At 45.5% G+C, this 17,910-nt stretch overlaps 1 protein-coding gene across 3 annotated transcripts in view; it reads right to left on the reverse strand.

The window, feature by feature from the left end:
• The window catches only part of g (adaptor-related protein complex 3, delta 1 subunit-like garnet), a 229,698-nt gene that overhangs the window by 169,375 nt on the left and 42,413 nt on the right, over nucleotides 1-17,910 (reverse strand). For all 3 annotated transcript variants that reach the window (XM_068382137.1, XM_068382140.1, XM_068382127.1), the window contains exon 5: nucleotides 4,446-4,715. In XM_068382137.1, coding sequence (XP_068238238.1) covers nucleotides 4,446-4,715 — 270 coding nt within the window. The remainder of the gene's footprint in view (nucleotides 1-4,445; nucleotides 4,716-17,910) is intronic.

Raw genomic sequence — 17,910 nt, forward strand, 5'->3', positions numbered from 1 at the left:
AGTCTAGGCTCAATGCTTGTAAGAACCCCAAACTGAAATGGCTCAATCATTAAAATTCTGTTCAAGACCTACCAATTAAATTTTTACCTATATCAGAAAGTCACCATAAAATCAAAAACACTCAACCTTCTATAATCTGGTATTTTTTATTTAGTGCTTTTGAGTAATAACCCTTTTACCACCAAAGGACGTACTGGTACGTTTCACAAAACTCATCCCTTTACCCCCATGGACGTACTGGTACGTCCTTGCAAAAAACTGCTATTTAATTTTTCTTTTTTGCATATTTTTGATAATTTTTTGAGAAAATTCAGGCATTTTCCAAGAGAATGAGACCAACCTGACCTCTCTATGACAAAAATTAAGGCTGTTAGAGCAATTTAAAAAAAAAATACTGCAAAATGTGCTGGAAAAAAAATAACCTCTGGAGGTTAAGGGTTGGAAATTTCCAAACAGCCTGGGGGTAAAAAGGATAAGGTCTTTGTAATAAAATATTAGCGGAGACTTTGGATATGAAAAAGAGAAGTTGAAAGAACTTGATACTGTATGACATTTAGATGATTGAAATAATCAAACTGCCATTATGTATACCAAAAAACTCTTACAACAAAAATAATAAATTAGTAGAAAATGGTGAGGTATAAGTAAAATATAAGTATATTAACCCTTTTACCCCCAGGCTCTTTGGAAATTTCCAACCCTTAACCCCCAAGGGGTTATTTTTTCCCCAGCACATTTTGCAGTATATATTTTTTAAATTGCTCTAACAGCCTTAATTTTTGTCATAGAGAGGTCAGGTTGGTCTCATTCTCTTGGAAAATGCCTGAATTTTCTCAAAAAAAAATTATTAAAAATATGAAAAAAAAAATTTATAGCATTTTTTTGCAAGGACGTACCGGTACGTCCATGGGGGTAAAGGGATGAGTTCTGTGAAACGTACCAGTACGTCCTTTGGGGGTAAAAGGATTAACTAAATATGTCGCCAGTAAAGGTTCAAAGTGTACAGTAGCCTTGAAAGTAGCCTTTTATAAAGCTCTCCAATCTAATAAAAACAATAAAAAAAAATTTGTGTAATGTTGAAATAATATCAGTATAAAATGAATTTACAATATTTCAAAAAAACAAAAATATAGTCGGTAGAATAAAAAAAAATCTTAATGGTGAATAGTTATTTACAATAAAAACAAATGACACCCCATTGTCAACATCTCACATATTAATTCTCTTCATTAAGAAAGCTTTATTTTAAATTTCATTAATAGTACTGATACATGTACTTATCAATTGTGACATACACAGCTAAAACAATGTTGAACCATATGAAATTTATGTATATAGTATATTTAAACTGCTGACGTTCGCGGTAACTCAGCCTATGGCTTACTGGGTTAATACATTTAAACTAGTGATTTATTACACATTTCAATAAAAATCAATGATTATTTAATAACCTAGCATATACTAAATTGTGTTACATAAATTCCAATAGGTTATTATTCATGATGCTTAGCCCACCTAGTGCTGTATAGGCTATCTGTTATACATCAATTTTCAGTAAAGTACCTTACAAAAATATAAATCTATTTCCAGAGTACGGTAGTTTGTATTAGCTACAGGGAATTGGTATTTAACCCTTTTACCCCCAAAGGACGTACTGGTACGTTTCACAAAACTCATCCCTTTACCCCCATGAACGTACCGGTACGTCCTTACAAAAAAATGCTATAAAATTTTTTTTTTTTCATATTTTTGATAATTTTTTGAGAAAATTCAGGCATTTTCCAAGAGAATGAGACCAACCTGACCTCTATATGACAAAAATTAAGGCTGTTAGAGCAATTTAAAAAAAATATACTGCAAAATGTACTGGGGAAAAAATAACCCCTTGGGGGTTAAGGGTTGGAAATTTCCAAAGAGCCTGGGTGTAAAAGGGTTAATACCCAAGCATACATTAAAAAAGGTTTGTATTAATGAAAAATAGTATACTGTACTTCAATTTTTCATAGGTTATCATTGTTAACTTCGTCTATTAAGATTCCTTATATTTGACATCAATATGTTCCACAGGGTAGTGTTCTTGCTCCATTACTTTTCATATTATATACACATGGCATGTGGTTTGGCCTAGAAAATAAGCTTGTTGCATATGCAGATGATGCTACTCTCTTTGCATCAATTCCATCCCCTGAATGTAGATCTGGGGTTGGTGAATCCCTAAATAGAGATTTAGCTAGAATTAGTGCATGGTGCAAATTATGGGGTATGAAGTTGAATCCTATAAGTAGGTCAAAGACGGTGGCTCCTCAACATCCGGATCTCAGTATTGATAATGTTTCTTTTAATTTGTATGACTCTTTTAAAATTTTAGGTGTGATTCTCGACAGCAAATTTACTTTTGAGAAACACATTAGGTCTGTGTCTTCTTCAATTGCACAAAAAAATTGGCTTATTGAGAAAGTCTTACAAGATTTTCGGTGATCAATCTATTCTGAAGAAGTGTTTTAATTCTTTCATTCTGCCTTGTTTTGAGTATTGTTCTCATGTCTGGTGTTCAGCTGCTGATTCTCAGCTTAATTTGTTGGACAGAAACTTAAAGTCTATTAAATTTCTTATTCCTGATCTAGATATTAATCTTTGGCACCGTCGTTCAATTAGTTCATTATGCATGTTGCATAAGATTTTTCATAACTGTAATTTTTGTTTATCCTCATTGGTTATAATGATGATTTTAAAGAGGGAGGTATGTTACAACTTGATTTATTTGAATTTGTCTTTGCTTGAGATGCGCGGATCAACCAATAGATGGCGGCGTAGGTTGGATCAGGAAGTGTGATGTTTTTGCGTTTATCCTCCTTGGTTTTCTAACAAGTGCAAAGTTCTGTTTTGATCCTTTTAAAAGTTTACTTGGCTACTTAGTTTCGTACGTACCAGTGTGTCTCCTGGAATTGTAGTGACAAGTGGCGGTTTATACTAACTAATATTACAAAAGGGGCAAAGTTATATTATTAATATGGATAAAGTATTGATTCTCTTGTATTTTTCCTTCTATGTACGTGACTTAGCCTTCTGAAGTGTTTACTCTATATCAAGTGAGTGCGAGGTATTCGAGTATTTTTACGTTGATACGAGTTTATCATCATATTATGCATTTCTTTGTGTAAAGTGTTAATGCCCTGTTTATTACATAAGTATCCCGTGATTTCTCTACTGTGTATATAAATGGGTTTTGGTAATAGTAAATTAATTATTAAAGAGAGAGAGAGGTTTTTAAGTCAAATGCTACGAATTTCACTAATAACCCAATTAATTCATCTTCCCTTAAGACTGTATATTAGAATATGGTGCGTCGAACGAATAAACTAAAGGTAGCAGGAATAATTAAAAGTAGATGTTCCCAAACAAATCTATGATCAAATTCCCAAAAGGACAAACCTCCCCCATTTTGTTGAATCATTCTGAATAAGTATATTCTCACCAGAGTAACTGATAGGATGAAACATTCCACAGTCTTCTCTTATCCTGTAGAAGTATCCGCTCTGCATACAGATCTTAAGACAATTTTATGGCAATGCAGATAATCCAGGCATACAACAGATACATGATTTTAACCAACAAGCAAGATGATTTAGTTTATATAAAGTGACTATTTTTTCTCATAATTATTACAGATACTGCCCAGTGTATATTAACTTGTATCCTAAAATTTTAACCCTTTTACCCCCAAAGAACGTACTGGTACGTTTCACAAAACCCATCCCTTTACCCCATGAACGTACCGGTACGTCCTTGCAAAAAACTATTTAACATTTTTTTTGCATATTTTTTATAATTTTTTGAGAAACTTTAAGCATTTTCCAAGAGAATGAGACCAACCTGACCTCTCTATGACAAAAATTGAGGCTGTTAGAGCAATTTAAAAAAAAATATACTGCAAAATGTGCTTGAAAAAAAATAACCCCAGGGGTTAAGGGTTGGAAATTTCCAAATACCCTGGGGGTAAAAGGGTTAATTACCACAGACTTCAAGTGCTCTGGTTCCATAGCAAAGAAACAACAGTAAATACCACAAATATAATATTCTCTGCTTACTGAGATGACCTACAATTTCCTTTCACTGGTGATATAACTTAGGAAATTTGTCTTATACCATAATCCAAGTTGTTATATGAAAAAATAGAAATAATCATCGAAAGAGTTGAAAATTAGTACGCACAATACCATGCTACAACAAAATGAAAAATAATTTTTTTTCTTTATTAAAACAAGAAGGTAATGAATGCCACAAACAAATAACCAAATGTTAATCATAATCTTTTCATGCAAAATACTACCAGAATTACAATAAAAAACAAATACATTGAAACTTCAACACCTTACGACAGTGCAGTATTTATGTAAAAAAAAATCGTGAAAGATATAATTTTTGATGAACCAAATAAAACTCACCAATTTTATGATTTTGATAAGCATCCAATTGTTGGTAGATGTCGTCATCAGTTTGAAGAAAATTGGTGCCAAGCTCAGATAGTTCTTAGGGTTTTTCCTTGCCAGTTCACAAATAACATTTACAGCTGCCGATTGTACCCCTGGGTCAGGATCTTCCAGTTTTTCTTTTAAACGAGGAAAAGCCGGCCTTAGTGCTTCTGGGAACTTCAAAAATATCTTGTAGAGAAGAAGCACAGCTTTCTTACGCAGATAAGGCTTGGTTGAAGTTAACTGGAAAGAACAGTGTATATAATCATCTTCAATAAATAGGAAAACAAATTAACTAATTTACTTTATTCTTAAATTCTTACTTGGATGTCCAGTCTCATTCATTTATTCTTGATTAAAATGTTAATACAGTACCTACATGACAACCTTATAGGAGCAACAAAAACAGATTTTTCAAATAAAACTTAAAACATATCATTTCACAGCTTCACTGACAAACTAAAAATTACGATTACAAGTCCAGTAGTGGGTTTGTATGACTAGTCTTCCTACCTAACACTGAGAACTGCTCCTACATAAAATGGCTACAATAAGCTACCATCTTGAAACCATCATTCTTGTTTGTTTCACTAGATGAAGGGTGGGATCCAAAGAATGTTGGTTAAGTAATGAATCAAGTTCTATCTTAACTTAATAATTATTACCCAATATTCATTGAAGTGAATACCATATCGTTTGGAAGGAAATCTGAGAATGGTAGAGGCATCCCAACTATTACTCTAATTCCACTAAAATGTTGAGAAGACCTGCAAAGCCCAGGACTCCCTTTATCTAACAAAACAAGGGCTAGTTAAAAGTACAGTACCTCTCTAAAGAAGTCAAAGCACAGACTTAACCACCGTAAAGTAAAATAACTCGGCCTCTAACTCCATCACAAAATAAAAAATAAACAATAAAAAAACAAAGAAATATGACAAATTTGGAAGTAATTTGTATTTTTTTCTAATGATACAAACCTGTAGCTATCTATAGGGGATATTACTTTCGGCGAAGCCGAAAAACAAGCCATTAGACTTTCAGCGAGGCTTAACCCTCCACCCGATAGTTAGCAAGGAGGGGGCTGGTAGCTGTTACCCCGCTCACTCACTGCTTGTAGGTAGGACTTCAAGGGGCACAGGTGCTGGGAGGCCAATTTGTATAAATAGCTACAGGTTTGTATCGTTAGGAAAAAATACAAATTATTTCCAAATTTGTCATTTGTTCCGTCACTAGATACAAACCAACGGTATTTAAAGGGGGATGACTTACCCTTTAGATGGGTGGAAGTCCATGCCAACTGGCTTTTTGCCTTTAACTAGGGGTTTTCACCTTTATGTGCTCCACACACAATTGGTGGAAACCCTACACCTCGCTAAAATTGTGCTATGCATGATCCGTGGCCTACACAAGCTATGTGCTTGTGATACTAGCAATATGACTGTCTAGGTAAGAGTTCTCCAGAGTCATAGGAATCTTGAGAAGTTATCGAGACAATACCCAATACCCCCTCGTTAGGGTATAGGGACGCAACAAGTATTTAAACAATACCAGGTTATACAAGAGAAAATGGTTTACCTGCAGATGACTTTGCAGAGGACCATGAATGCTGATTATTCTCCATGAGTGAGGAGTTAGGAGGTGCTGGAAAGTCCCCAGGCATGAAGTCGTAGCCAAGATATGACTTTGTGGAAGATGTTTGCATGTGCCTGATTGAGTAGATCATGTCGTGGAGGTAGTTCTCTTGGAAGCTCTGTTAAGGGCTGCAGAAAGTCTGCGTACCATTCTGCGTGATGCCCTAGCAGTTACGAGGGTCATTGAGAGATTGCTGGATGCTCTCGTCTTGAATACTCTTCTCATCAGACAGAACAGGGGAAACGTGTAAACGTAAATGTTGTCCCATCACTGTTGGAATACATCTTGCCAGAGAGCTTGGGAATCAGGGACTGAGGAGCAATAAAGTGGGACCCTGAAATTCAGGAACGTCGCAAACAAGTCCACAATCGGGAAACCCTAAAAAGTCAGGAATTTGATGGCTACTAGACAATTCAAAGACCACTTGGAGCCCACTAAGTCGCTCTGATCAGGTTGTCTGCTAGCACATTCCTTTTCCCCAGAATGAAGCGTGCTGATAGGGAAACGGAGCTGTCTTATGCCCATCTCAGTATCTCTACTACTAGATGGCATAGGGGCTTCAAAAGGTACTACCTTGTTTGTTGATGTAAGCCACTACTGTGGTGTTGTTGCTCATAAACACCACAGAGTGGCCTGCCAGGAACTACTGGAGCTGTTGGAGGGCTAGATAGGCTGCCCTCATCTCCAAGAGATTTACGTGCTGGTATCCTTCAGACTCTGACCACAGGCCTGAGGTTGTGGTGCAACATGTGGGCCCCCGGACCATTTTTTTGATGCATCTGAAAAGAACATAAAATCCGGGGGGAAGACAAGAAGGTCGACACCCGTGCAGAGGTTCTCTTCTGTCCCCCACCATCTGAAGTCCGTCTGCTCTTCTAGTCTTATGGGAACTAGAAAGTCCGGAGAATCGCTAGACTGATTCCCCCTGGACTTCAGCCGCTATTAGAGAGATCAGATCCTGAGGAGGACAATGGGGACTAGACAAACCAATGATGCTAAGGGACCTAGGAAACACAACTACCTTTGGGCTGGGAGTTCTTCTCATCTGAGGAATGGTCTTGCTACCTTCCTCAGCCTCACTAACCTGTCATCTGATGAGAAGACTTTCAGTTGACCAGTATTAATGCTCATACCTAATTATACCAGTTGTTGAAAAGAGGTCAGAGATGACTTATTGAGATTTACTATGATCCCCAGATCTTGGCAAAGCTCCAGAAGTTTGTTTCAGTGCTGAAGAAGGGTTGCCATCGACTCTGCCAGAATCAGCCAATAGTCCAGATATCTCAGGAGACGGATGCCGATTTTGTGAGCCCAGGGTGATACTAGGGCGAATACTCTCGTGAAAACCTGAGGAGCTATGGAAATACCAAAGCACAGCACCTTCAACTGTTATTTCTTGTTGTTGACAATGATCCTTAGATACTTCCTTGAACACAGATAAATTAGGATCTGGAAGTATGCGTCCTTCAAGTCCAGTGTCCACATGAAGTCCTGTGGTCTTACCACTTGTCTAACCTTATCTGTCCTCTTCATGCTGAACGGAGTTTGCTTGAAAACTTGTTCAGAGCTCAGGGGTCAATGACTGGTCTCCAGCCTCCAGATGCCTTTTTCACAAGAGTCGACTGAAGAAGCCTGGGGAGTCGTCAAGGACCTCTTGGAAAGCACCCTTCTCCAACATGATCTAGATTTTGGCCCAGAAGGTAAGCATCTTTGCAGATCCCTTTGCATAGGAGTTCGATGAAACTGGATCCTTGGTCAGTGGAGGGAGAGTTTCCCGCGATACCCTTAACGAATCGCGGAAATTGTCAAGGGTTCGGCTCAAACTGCAGCCACCTCTGCAAGCAGTGATCCAGGCATCCCCCCACTGGTAGACAAGTGGGAGGATTGTCCGTCCTACCAGGTGCAGCTCGACCCCCCGCCGCCCCCCGAACTCTTACCTCTACATGAGGACTTGGGAACCTTTTGCTATTTGGCTAGAAAGGGCTTTTTCGACAACTTGTTTGTTGCTGTCGTAGCTGCTGTTCTACTCCTCAGCGGTTTTGGCACTTGCTAATGTTCTTTCTGCAGTGGCTGAGGTTTATAGTGATGAGACGTCAAGGCACCATGTAGAAGAGAGTCCTCGTTGGAATTCCTCCATCTCTCCGCCGCCCGCTCGACGTCTTCCAGTCTGAACAGAGAGGAACCATCCAGAGTTGAGTTCCTGTCTCGGTACCTCATTTTGTGGGACCTGTGAATGAAATCTCCCTAACAGGATGGGTATAACTTGCTGACGATCCTCCAGGGTCAGTGAAGATTGTCTAGGCTTCTCTTGAGACGGCCTCAAAGTCCTAGCTTTAGACTTGGGAACAGTCTTGATATCCTTCGACTTCTTACGGCACAGAAGGTATTCCTCCAGGAGTGAAGGTCTCGGATCGTTCCTCCTTGTGTCCTTCTCTTGCTGAGGAAGCGACATCAGCTGGTAAAGGCTTGGATACTAGTCATTGCTCCGGGGTAACCATCTCGATGGGAGAGGGACGGAAAGACCCTGCCAGAGACTCCTCTCTGAGAGAGGGAGAATTCTGGCTCAGGACACGATGGAAGATGCCTACCCGTGGAGGAGTGGGGACATTGAAGCTCACCCTACGCTTCGATGTTCACACAAGTGTCAGCTTGATCAGAGAGGAATCCTGCACTTCCACCCCTCTTGCTTCCTCTTTCAAGGAGAGATGAAAGATCTTGAAGGAACCAGAGGGGGTGGAACCATAGACTTAGGTCTGGGGTCAGCAGGCGTAGGGGTTGACCTCTATAGAGGAATCCTATGTGTACTAGATGGCTGCTGTTGTGGGACCGCTCTCCCAAACACCTGGTGTACTTCTCTGACAAGGGCATTGAACCAAGGTTCCTTGCCGAATGAGTAGCTGGCCGACAGCTCCCCTGAGAGGATGGATGCTGGAGGTCTTTGAAAGGATGGAATAGGATTCCTACCTAGATCAACTTACGACTAACAGACGAATGAGGACAGCTGCAACCTCGATGGCTCCCTTTTGAGGGGGAACGGAACAGGACCCCTTAATTGCTTAGGTTTTTAAAAAGCTGGGTCCTCCTGAGGGAGAGGATCGTCGGGAGTCGTCCTTGAAGCGTGATGTCCTGGACATCTGCGTTGGAGATCGGTGCTCACGAGACGACCTGTAAGGAACAGCAGACTTACGGTCTAAGATTGGTGAATGATGATCTATGCCTGGCAACCGGCGCTTGCGTGCTGGAGAATGAGAGGGAGATCCTCTCCGAGTAGCTGGCGAACAGCGAGTTGGTGAGTTCTGATAACCTGGTGAACAGCAAATTGGCGAGTGCCGATGACCTGGCAAACGGCAAGTGCCGATAACCTGTGTACCAACCGTGTGTCACACGATCGTACATAGTAACGACATTTCATTTTGTGTATATATTATGCTTGTATCTTCGCTCTCCCCTCGCACTAACAAGGACCTGAGATAACATATATGTTTTTCTCACCGTTAACTGTTAACCGGTGCGGTGTCAGTTGAACAGGAAATTCCCTGTTGCATTGAACCTGAAATGATGTGTCTGTTTTTCTCACCGTTAACTGTTAACCGGTGCGGTGTCGGTTGAACAGGAAATTTCCTGTTGCATTGAGTTTTTGTATATAAAGGCATGTATTCAGTAATAAAGTTACTCAGTTGCTTTCATCCTGCCTTTGAGTCACAACCTTCTCTCGGCTCGTTACATTGGTGACCCCCGAAGTCGACTCGCTCCTCCCGCCTTCCACCCTCTCTCGCCCCTCCGTCGTTGGTACTATGGCAGACTCAACGGAAGTTCCCGCTGCCGCTGCCCCATTGAAACTTTCGTCATTCGCCAGCGGAGAGGTGTTTGCTTGGTTTCAGCGCACAGAAGTCCAGTTTTGCATCAAGGGCGTGACTCGCTCAACCACCAAAGCAGATTATGTTCTCGCAGCGATACCCGAGGACACCTTCCCGGAAATATCCGACTGGCTTTGTGAACAAGGAGACACCCCAATAGCATATGACGCCCTCAAAACATACCTTCTGCAGCAGTACTCGCCGTCACCAGCCATATAGCAAAGCTTTTTCAGCTCTCTCAACAACCGATGGGGGAGGGGACCAAAGGGCTTCGCTGGCCCTCAGGGAAATGAGCAGTATCGCTCGCCTGCAACCTTCCACAGACGGCTCACCTCGTGAGGTGAACCTACTTCGTGCCCTGTGGATACGCCGTTTACCCGAACCTGTACGCGCTGCCATACCTGATGTCGATAGTTTACCCCTAAAGGACTTGATGACCAAAGCAGACGCCCTTATGGACAGCCACTTCAAGACCTCCATCAACGCCTCCACTCCTGACGAAGAGGACGCCTATTCAACGTCAACCGAAGCCGACGTGAATGCCGTAGGATATACACGCCTACCCCGTGACGAGCCGAAGCGGCGACAAAGCCACCCACCACCCACCACTCACTCGCGCCCCAACAAACGACTTCTACAGCCACTTACTGCCTCCAATCCGCCGCAGTTTTGCTACTACCACAACAGATTTGGGGCAACCGAAAAGAAATGTGCCAAGGATTATCAGTGGCCAAAAAACGTGTAAGTAGGCCATCGCTCGTGGCGGTGGCCTCCCGTGTTTCTAATCTTTTCTTTTTACATGATGCAGGAACAGGTGTGCGATTTTTGGTAGACACGGGTGCTTGTCGTTCTCTTTTGCCAAGGGAACTTTTCAGAACACGACGTAGCCTTTCTACGTCTGCCGACGTCCGCTTGGTAGCTTCCAACGGATCTGCGATACCCACCTACGGTTACGAGAACCTCAAGAAAGATTCCTCCTATCATTAACTAACAATTCCCCTCATAATTGACAGTAGATTCAAGGAATAACATAGGAGCAACATGTGCAGGACCCATAAGCTCTAGAAGCACTAGACACATTACAGGTAGTACAATTATCAAGAGAATTACTAGCAGGATTAATTAGTGATAGAATCAACAGGCACAATTGACATAAAGTGTAATTGGTGTGATTCAATGGAACAAGTAACAGAGGAGCTAGGTGTGCAAAATTCAGAAGCGATATGGACGTAATCGTTACTGCGATTGTCAAGATTCCATAACACACAACACTACTGGTGTGATCGTAGAACAATTTTTATGTGCTATTGGTCTAATAGTGGAGTGATCCAGAGGTGCTTAGGGGCCAACACAGTATAGCTGAATTTGCAGGCAGCAGTGGCATGAGTTTCCTCTGACTTTTGAAGTTTGATACAAGAATCGAGTCATGAGAAATCTAGTGCCAAAAAACATTAGCACTCAATGAAGAAGGCAGATAGTTGAGGGGCTGGAGACCAGCCATAACAAACTATGCGTACAGGGAAATAATTACTCTCACAATCTCCTTGCCTCCAACATGCAAACCCTCAGCAGTAGGAAAAATTTCCTTGCAACCTCAAAGCGAAGGCTATCTTCATTAGCAACTAACTTAGAGAGCTGCAGATCAGACCTTTCATGGCACGAAGGCCTTAGGCATTATACTGATCGCTGGAAGAATAAGAACTCACATGTAAAGTGGTTCACACAAAACGTTATTTCTTTGCAAAGCAAGAGACTTTCCTGCTTCTAAATTATTCTTAAACTATTCTGAAAATACTCGAGGAGCTGAAACACTTCTAGCCCACATTAAAGCATGACTAGTATAACAATGGATACATAAACTATGTTTAACTGAGGCCAACATCCTTTTGACTAAATATAATCCTTCAAAATCATCTTCGGATGTGTAGACCACCTCCCTCATCCTTTTTCTTTGCAAATCAAGGTTATATAGGTTGATCCAGCATGCAAAGTCTAAATTAATTTATAAAAAAGTTAGTAGACACTAAATTGTCACACACTTTTAGGCAAGGCTTGAGGTATGTCTACCTCATGCTCCCCTGAGTTACTTACCCTTACAATACATAGTGAAATGACAAATTCGAAGATAATTTGTATTTTTCCTAACCATACAAACCTTAGCTATTTACAAAGGGTATTACTTTTAGCGTAGCTGAAATGGCGAGCCATTAGAATTTAACGAGGGTGTATTACCCCCGCGCTAGTTAGCGGGGGGGTAGGGGAGTGGTAGCTAGCTACCCCTCCTCCCCCTCACACACAGGTGAATACTCACTTTCACTTAGAGGTAGGACTTGTCTTGGGGGACAGGGCTGGCGGGCAAATATGTGTAAATAGCTAAGGTTTGTATGGTTAGGAAAAATACAAATTATCTTCGAATTTGTCATTTGTTCCGTAACCGAAATACAAACCACGCTATTTACAAAGGGTGACTTATCCCTTAGGAAGGGTGGAAAGTCCCCAGCCATACTGGCTTTGGCTTTACCCGGGGACTCAGAATCCGAGTGAGTCGCACTCGAGAAAAGGAGTCCCTGCACCTCACAAGTTCCTTGCACCGCAAGGAACCATGTGGCCTACGTAAGCTTGTGTGTGAAGGAAGAAGTGTGACCCGTCTTAGGCAGTTGACCTGGAGTTCCAGAAGGAACTCTGGGTTAAGACGTTCCCAATACCACCTCGTCAGGGTATGGGGGACGCGACAGTATTGACTCAATACTCGGAACACAAGGAAGCATGGTTTACCTGCAGAGGTTCGAGGTCAGCTATGCAGAGACCAGGATGCTGCTTCCCCGTAGAGGGGATGATGAAGAAAGAAGTAAGGGCCAGACATACTTCTTTCGTTCATGCAGACTAAAACCTGATAACAATGCCCTCAACCTTCTGCTACCTGTCCAAAAAGGAGCCTGAGGTTAGACCAGCTGTTGTGTAGCCACCACAGAGCGATAGAAAACGTATCGAGACTCCTGTGGGTCACGCCCTGCAGGAAGCGGGCTGCGAAGGTCATCAGACGCTTCCAGACTCCAGCTTGTAGCACCTGCGTCACAGAGTAGTATTACTCGAAGGCGAGGGACGTTGCGATGTATCCAACATCGTGCTGTAGGGCGACGTGACGGGGGAGGGTCTGAAGACAGGTCGAGATGAATGTCCTTGAGTCCGGGCTGAAGAGGTATACTGGTGACTCTCCCCCCATGTCCTCCTCGTGTTCCCAAATCGGCTGCAACTGAGGCCAAACTGCAGCTGTTCCCAGCGCTAACCTCTCGATTCCTGTACTGGCAAGAAAGAGAAGGTCTTGGGACATCAGACACAGAATGGAGACTCAAAATCTTGAATGAATCGGACCGAAGGGTCGGGACCCTCAGATTCTGAGTCTAGCCAACAACTCAGGAGCGAGCCTGAATGTTGCCTTCCCCTCTTCCTTAGAAAGGGGGGGAGTAGTAAGAGACCAAGAAGATTGCTCACACACTGGCCGTGGCCAGAGTGAGCAGAAGACCCAGGGCGGAATACAATCCGAGGCCTGTCGTAAAAGGGTCTTGAGAAGATCTCTTAAAGGACTAAAAGTCCGAGCCATGCTCCAAGTTGGAGGTCTTCCTCCGACTAGGGCAGGAAAAAGTTATTCCTTTAAGCCTGAAGGTCAGGGAAAGGCTGAGCGACAGGCTTCATTGCCAAGAGCGGAAAGGAGTTTCCTCCCGCCGAAAGGCAATAAGACCGTTATTGCTGGAGAAGAGGCCTCACGGGAAGAAGTATATCTCCCACGGCACCAACCACCTTAGACTCTTCACTTTGCCTGGGAGACCCCTGTGGATGACTATCGCAGATGACGCGACCTCCGTACCGCGACTGTAGCGGGTTGTCTCTTCTAGAGGAGGAAGCGTAGTGTCTCCAGGCATGAAGCCGAAGCGACGCCCCGGTTCGGGAGAGATGTCGCAGTGTGGTTGCTTGAGTAGTCTGCGCCGTGGGAGAAGCTCTCCCGGGAGTTCCGTCAGGGGAAGCAGAGGGTCCAGAAACCGTTCTGCACATAGTCCCAGTGGAGCTCTCCCATTGAAAGGTTGACAGACAACCTGGTTTTGTTGAGACCCATTGTCCGCAGACAAAAAGGAGGGAAGACGCAGGCGTCGAAGTTGTCCCACCATCACCGGAATGCATCTTGCCAGAGTCTCGGGGTCTGAGACTGGGGGGAAAACTAGCGGAAGCTTGAGGTTCCAAGCTGTCGCGATCAGGTCCCCCAGACCAGCACTTGCTGGTTACCCAAGGTCAAAGACCCCTAGGTACACTCTCTCTATGAGGCTCTGCTCGGATAGTCTGAGAGAAACATTCCCCTGCCTGGAATGAGAGAGCCGATGGTGGAATTGAGAGAATCTCAATCATCCCGATATCTCTACTGCAAGATGTGAAGGTGTGAAAATGCGTCCCCTGCTGGTTAGCATGAAGTCGACACGCAACGGGGCGACTTGGCAGGAGCGGTAGGATCTGAAGAGGGGCCAGACTAAGGCCCTTAAGCCTGCCTGAATGATGGAGAGGTATCCTTCAGGTCTTGACCATAGGCCTGGACCGGAACATGCCCCCCCCCCCCCCCCCTTTCCTTTGACGAGTCCGAGAACCGCATCAAGAATGTGGGGAAAGGACGAGAATATCCACTACCATCAAGAGGCTCCATAGGTCAACACCCATTGCAGGTTTAATAGTTCCGCTGGTCCCATAGGGCCAGGGAGTCCGGTTAAACATTGCCTGAAGCCACCGGAACTTGGATCGCCCCACATGGAACTTATCCTGAGGCGACCGTTCGGACTATAAACGGGTCAATGAGGAAAGAAGAACTAGGAAACGTTCCAAGGTAGGGCTGAAAACTCTGCTTGACTGAGAACAGGTACTGCGACTCTCCTCAGTCTTGCCACGGTGAACCGAAAGGAAGGCTCGGAGGATGTGGTAACAGAATCTGGCGTCCCCAGGTGGTCACCCATCCAAGTACCGACGTTGCTTAACCTCGCTGGACGGACGAGAAGCGGGGTTTCCAACGTGGTAAGGCGGTTGACTCAATATCATGGCCAGATACTCCAGATGTTGAGGCAGAGGAAGAGAAGGCTCCAAGCAAAATACCATGAGCCCACACTCATGGTCAGCATTCGGAAGCTTTTCCCGGCGCTGAATCAGGTCGAAACCCGAGCCTACCGGAGTTGACCAGCCCTCCAAACAGCAGAGGAGGCGGAAGTCTGCACCTGAGCGGCCAAGAGGAAGGCAGGGAGAGTTCTCTGGGGAAACAAACCTGCTATGCCACGGCGGGATAGCCACACTGCATCATAAGCAGGAATACTTGCAGTTTAGGCTGAATTCGACGAGCACCCTGGAAGATGGATGGAATGGAAACTGAAAGTACCCGTCCTTCCGATCCAGGGTTAAAGGAGTCCTGTCGCCTCGTTACCAGTCTGATCGATTCTGCTGGTCTACGCTGGCCGAAGTTTGTTCGACAAACTTGATCAGGGCTGAGAGGTCGACTATGGACGTCCCCTCTCAGATCCTTCCTTACAAGAAAGGATCGACTGAGGGGGCCGGGGGTGAAGCCGTCGATGATCCTAAGGAAGACCTTCGCCTAAGGTATGGATCATTCTGCCCAACCGGGCAACTCTGCTGATGCTATGGCATAGAGGTTCAGAGACACTGAATTCGCTGACAGAGACGGCAGGCGCGATATCCTTGGCTACTCACAGAGATTGTGCGGGAATGGGCATCGGGAAGCTGTCATTCGGATGAGTAACCTTAAGCATCCTCCCAGCGAAAAAACCTGCAATCCTAGAGTTCGTGAACTCCTTTTAGGACTATGCCCCCCCGGGGGAGTCTTCCGTGCCATCTGTTCCTGACAGGAGGAAACTGCAATTGGACACCTTGTCCCAGTTGTCGTAGCCGATAACTTAGGCCGACGTGGTTGAAAGAAAAGGGAGCTGGAGCCCTGCAGAGTCTGGAAGAAAGCGCCTTGGAGGAGTGAAACCGGAAGTCGATTTACTCCGCACAGCAGATGTTTAAGTCTCTGTCCTTGGGCAAAGACAAAACTCTTCTCAAGGATGGAAGGGTGTCTGAGGTCGTTGACCTCCACAGATGAGACACCCGAAGGAAGCCTTCAGTCAGTGCGTCCAGATGGTACAACATCGAGCTTGTCCGCAAGTAGATACTTAACGACGAAAGGCCAAGGTGCCTGAGCTCGAGAGGAGGAAAGTACCCTTGATCTTCCTGTAGCTTCCTTGAACCAAACCTCGGGCCGTAACCGAGGAGGGAAAGAACCTGGTAAGCTCCCAGAGGAAGAGGTAAGCAGTCACCCCTTGTCCGATGGAGAAATCTTCAACGGAAAGCCCCCCCGCCAAAAATCCTTCCAGGGCGGGAGAAGGAGAGAGTACTCGTGCAGGAGAGGGGACCCTCGAGACCGACCTCTTGGGAACCAACTTCGCCCTGGGGGAAGTCACCACGAAGTCCACTCCTCTCTTTCTCTTCAGCGTAGGAGAGACAGCCGCTGGTTTGTTACCCTGGCCGGTGAGTGCTGGTTTCATAAACCTCATTAACGCCCGTGCCAGCGGATCAAACCATGTCTGCTGCTCCAAGGACACAGAGTCCGAAATCCTCGCTAAGGTGAAAGGGATCGGGCGATCCTTTGGAGAGGACACGACGGTTCCTGCCTGAAAAGAAGGTGGGAAGAATGCTGTACTGACCTGTCTTCGTCCTGCACTACCAACCTGTGCTTGGATGGAGGTGATCCCGAGTGCCGCCTAGGAGCACGCGTCCCTGCTGCTACCACCGGCTGTGGAATTCGCCGCGAACTATGGTCGCGCGAGGGCGAACGGTCGCGCAAAGGCGAATGGTCGCGCGGGCGCACAGGCGAGTGGTCGCGCGGGCGCACAGGCGAGTGGTCGCGCGGGCGCGCAGGCGAGCGGTCGTGAGGGCGCGCAGGCGAGCGGTCGCGAGGGCGCGCAGGCGAGCGATCGCGCGGGCGCGCAGGCGAGCGATCGCGCGGGCGCGCAGGCGAATGGGCGTGACGGCGAGGGATCGTGCTGCCGCGTAGGTGAAGAAGATCGCTGGCGGTAAGCGATGGCGAGCAGCATGTGTAGGTGAATGATCGCGTGATAGAGTGCGATGGTGATCAGCATCCGCAAGAGGGCGATCGTTCAGGGTTGTGCGATGAGGAGCAGCATGCGAAGCGGGCAATCGTTCAGGGTTGTGCGATGGCGAGCAGCATGCGCAGGTGAATGATCGCGTGAAAGGGTGCGATGGTGATCAGCATCCGCAAGAGGGCGATCGTTCAGGGTTGTGCGATGAGGAGCAGCATGCGAAGCGGGCAATCGTTCAGGGTTGTGCGATGGCGAGCAGCATGCGCAGGTGAATGATCGCGTGAAAGGGTGTGATGGTGATCAGCATCCGCAAGAGGGCGATCGTTCAGGGTTGTGCGATGAGGAGCAGCATGCGAAGCGGGCAATCGTTCAGGGTTGTGCGATGGCGAGCAGTATGCGCAGGTGAATGATCGCGTGAAAGGGTGCGATGGTGATCAGCATCCGCAAGAGGGCGATCGTTCAGGGTTGTGCGATGAGGAGCAGCATGCGAAGCGGGCAATCGTTCAGGGTTGTGCGATGGCGATCAGCATCCGCAGTTGAGGGTCGCGCGATGGCGATCAGCATCCGCAGTTGAGGGTCGCGCGATGGCGATCAGCATCCGCAGTTGAGGGTCGCGCGATGGCGATCAGCATCCGCAGTTGAGGGTCGCGCGATGGCGATCAGCATCCGCAGTTGAGGGTCGCGCGATGGCGATCAGCATCCGCAGTTGAGGGTCGCGCGATGGCGATCAGCATCCGCAGTTGAGGGTCGCGCGATGGCGATCAGCATCCGCAGTTGAGGGTCGCGCGATGGCGATCAGCATCTGCAGTTGAGGGTCGCGCGATGGCG

This window comes from Palaemon carinicauda, chromosome 1, assembly GCF_036898095.1.
Source record: "Palaemon carinicauda isolate YSFRI2023 chromosome 1, ASM3689809v2, whole genome shotgun sequence".
NCBI lineage: Eukaryota > Metazoa > Arthropoda > Malacostraca > Decapoda > Palaemonidae > Palaemon > Palaemon carinicauda.